This window comes from Calidris pugnax, unplaced genomic scaffold (assembly GCF_001431845.1).
Source record: "Calidris pugnax isolate Ruff unplaced genomic scaffold, ASM143184v1 scaffold91, whole genome shotgun sequence".
NCBI lineage: Eukaryota > Metazoa > Chordata > Aves > Charadriiformes > Scolopacidae > Calidris > Calidris pugnax.
The window spans coordinates 287448-288762 of record NW_015090898.1 but is presented as its reverse complement, the minus strand read 5'-3'; the positions used below and the strand labels follow the sequence as shown (position 1 = coordinate 288762).

Sequence of the window (1315 nt, the reverse complement as noted above, 5' to 3'; positions counted from 1 at the left end):
TCCTGGAGCCCCTTGAGGGACTGGAAGGGGCTCCAAGGTCTCCCTGGAGCCTTCTCTTTTCCCCGCTGAACCCCCCAACTCTCTCAGCCCCCCCTCCCAGCAGAGGGGCTCCAGCCCTCCCAGCATCTCCATGGCCTCCTCTGGCCCTGCTCTAAGAGGCCCACATCCTTCCTAATCTGAGACAGCACAGCAACAGGGATTAAGGGAAACGGGACACACCGTGCTCGTGGGGAAGAGAACAACAGCCCTAGAGGAGTCACAACCGGGGCACGTGGCCAGTGGGGAAACATGAGTAACAGCTGATGTGTTCAGCGAGGTCAGGTGCTGGCAAAGGGGTTGAGGGACCATTTCTCAACTCCCCAACCTGCCCCTGATGGCTCTTTCTGGAGCCAACGTCTGAAGCATGGAGATTAACGGCGCGAGGTCCAAGCCCCACCCTGGAGCTGATGGAGCTGGTGTCCAGCCGGCATTAGGTAAGCGTGGGAGGAATGTGGCTTCCCCTCTGCTCCCCCCAAGGAGAAAACCACGTCCATCACACCCCCAGGAGCCATCAGAGGGGACAGGAGCCACACACCGACTCATGACAGGGTGTGCATGGTCTGGGTCGGGGCTGGTGGGCTCCAAAAAGGGTCAACTCCAGTCAAAGAGCCTGGTTTCCTACTGACTCACATCTCGAGGGTCTTCAGCGCGGCTTCTCTGGCATCTAACAGGGTAATGCACGGTCCTGGGAGCAGTGGGATCTTTCCCTCCTCTACTTGCCTGGTTTTATGAACTCTGGAGAACCTCATCGTCTTCCACCCCTCAGAGGTTTAGCTGTAATAAGCTGAATTTGTGAAGAACAGACAGAGACTGTTGTTAGGAAGAAAGGAGGAACAGAGAGATCCGTTGCATCCACTTTGTTTAGGGAACGAGGCTAAAACCAACAAAACATTTTCCAAAGTGTTTCTTTCAGTATTTTCCAAATAAAAGTGTCCCAACTTCTCATTTAAGATGACTCTTCCACTTAGAAAAGGGTCAGACAACCCCTCAGTGACTGACATGCAACATGAAGAGAAAATAAAGCAGGAAAGGGGAGAAAAGGTGCATTAAACACTTGTATTTAATTGCAAAAAGTAAAAACTTTTTTTTTTTATTCATCTTACATACAAATCTCACTTATTTACACACTTTACAGGCTTTTTCCAAGTATTTACAAAGTTTGCAATATATTAAATTATGACCATCCATAAAATTCTGCATTAAGTGCATATTTACATTCTTTTTTTTTTTAATCCACCACTGAATTTATAGTGTTCAGCATTGAAACAGTCTTTAT

General features: G+C 48.7%; 1 protein-coding gene across 1 annotated transcript in view; it reads right to left on the bottom strand.

Annotated features, from left to right (window-relative positions):
* The window catches only part of PI16 (peptidase inhibitor 16), an 11450-nt gene extending 10662 nt beyond the window's left edge, over positions 1-788 (bottom strand). Inside the window, exon 1 of the mRNA XM_014948436.1 lies at positions 670-788. Coding sequence (XP_014803922.1) covers positions 670-788 — 119 coding nt within the window. The remainder of the gene's footprint in view (positions 1-669) is intronic.
* Between the last annotated feature and the right edge of the window lie 527 nt (positions 789-1315).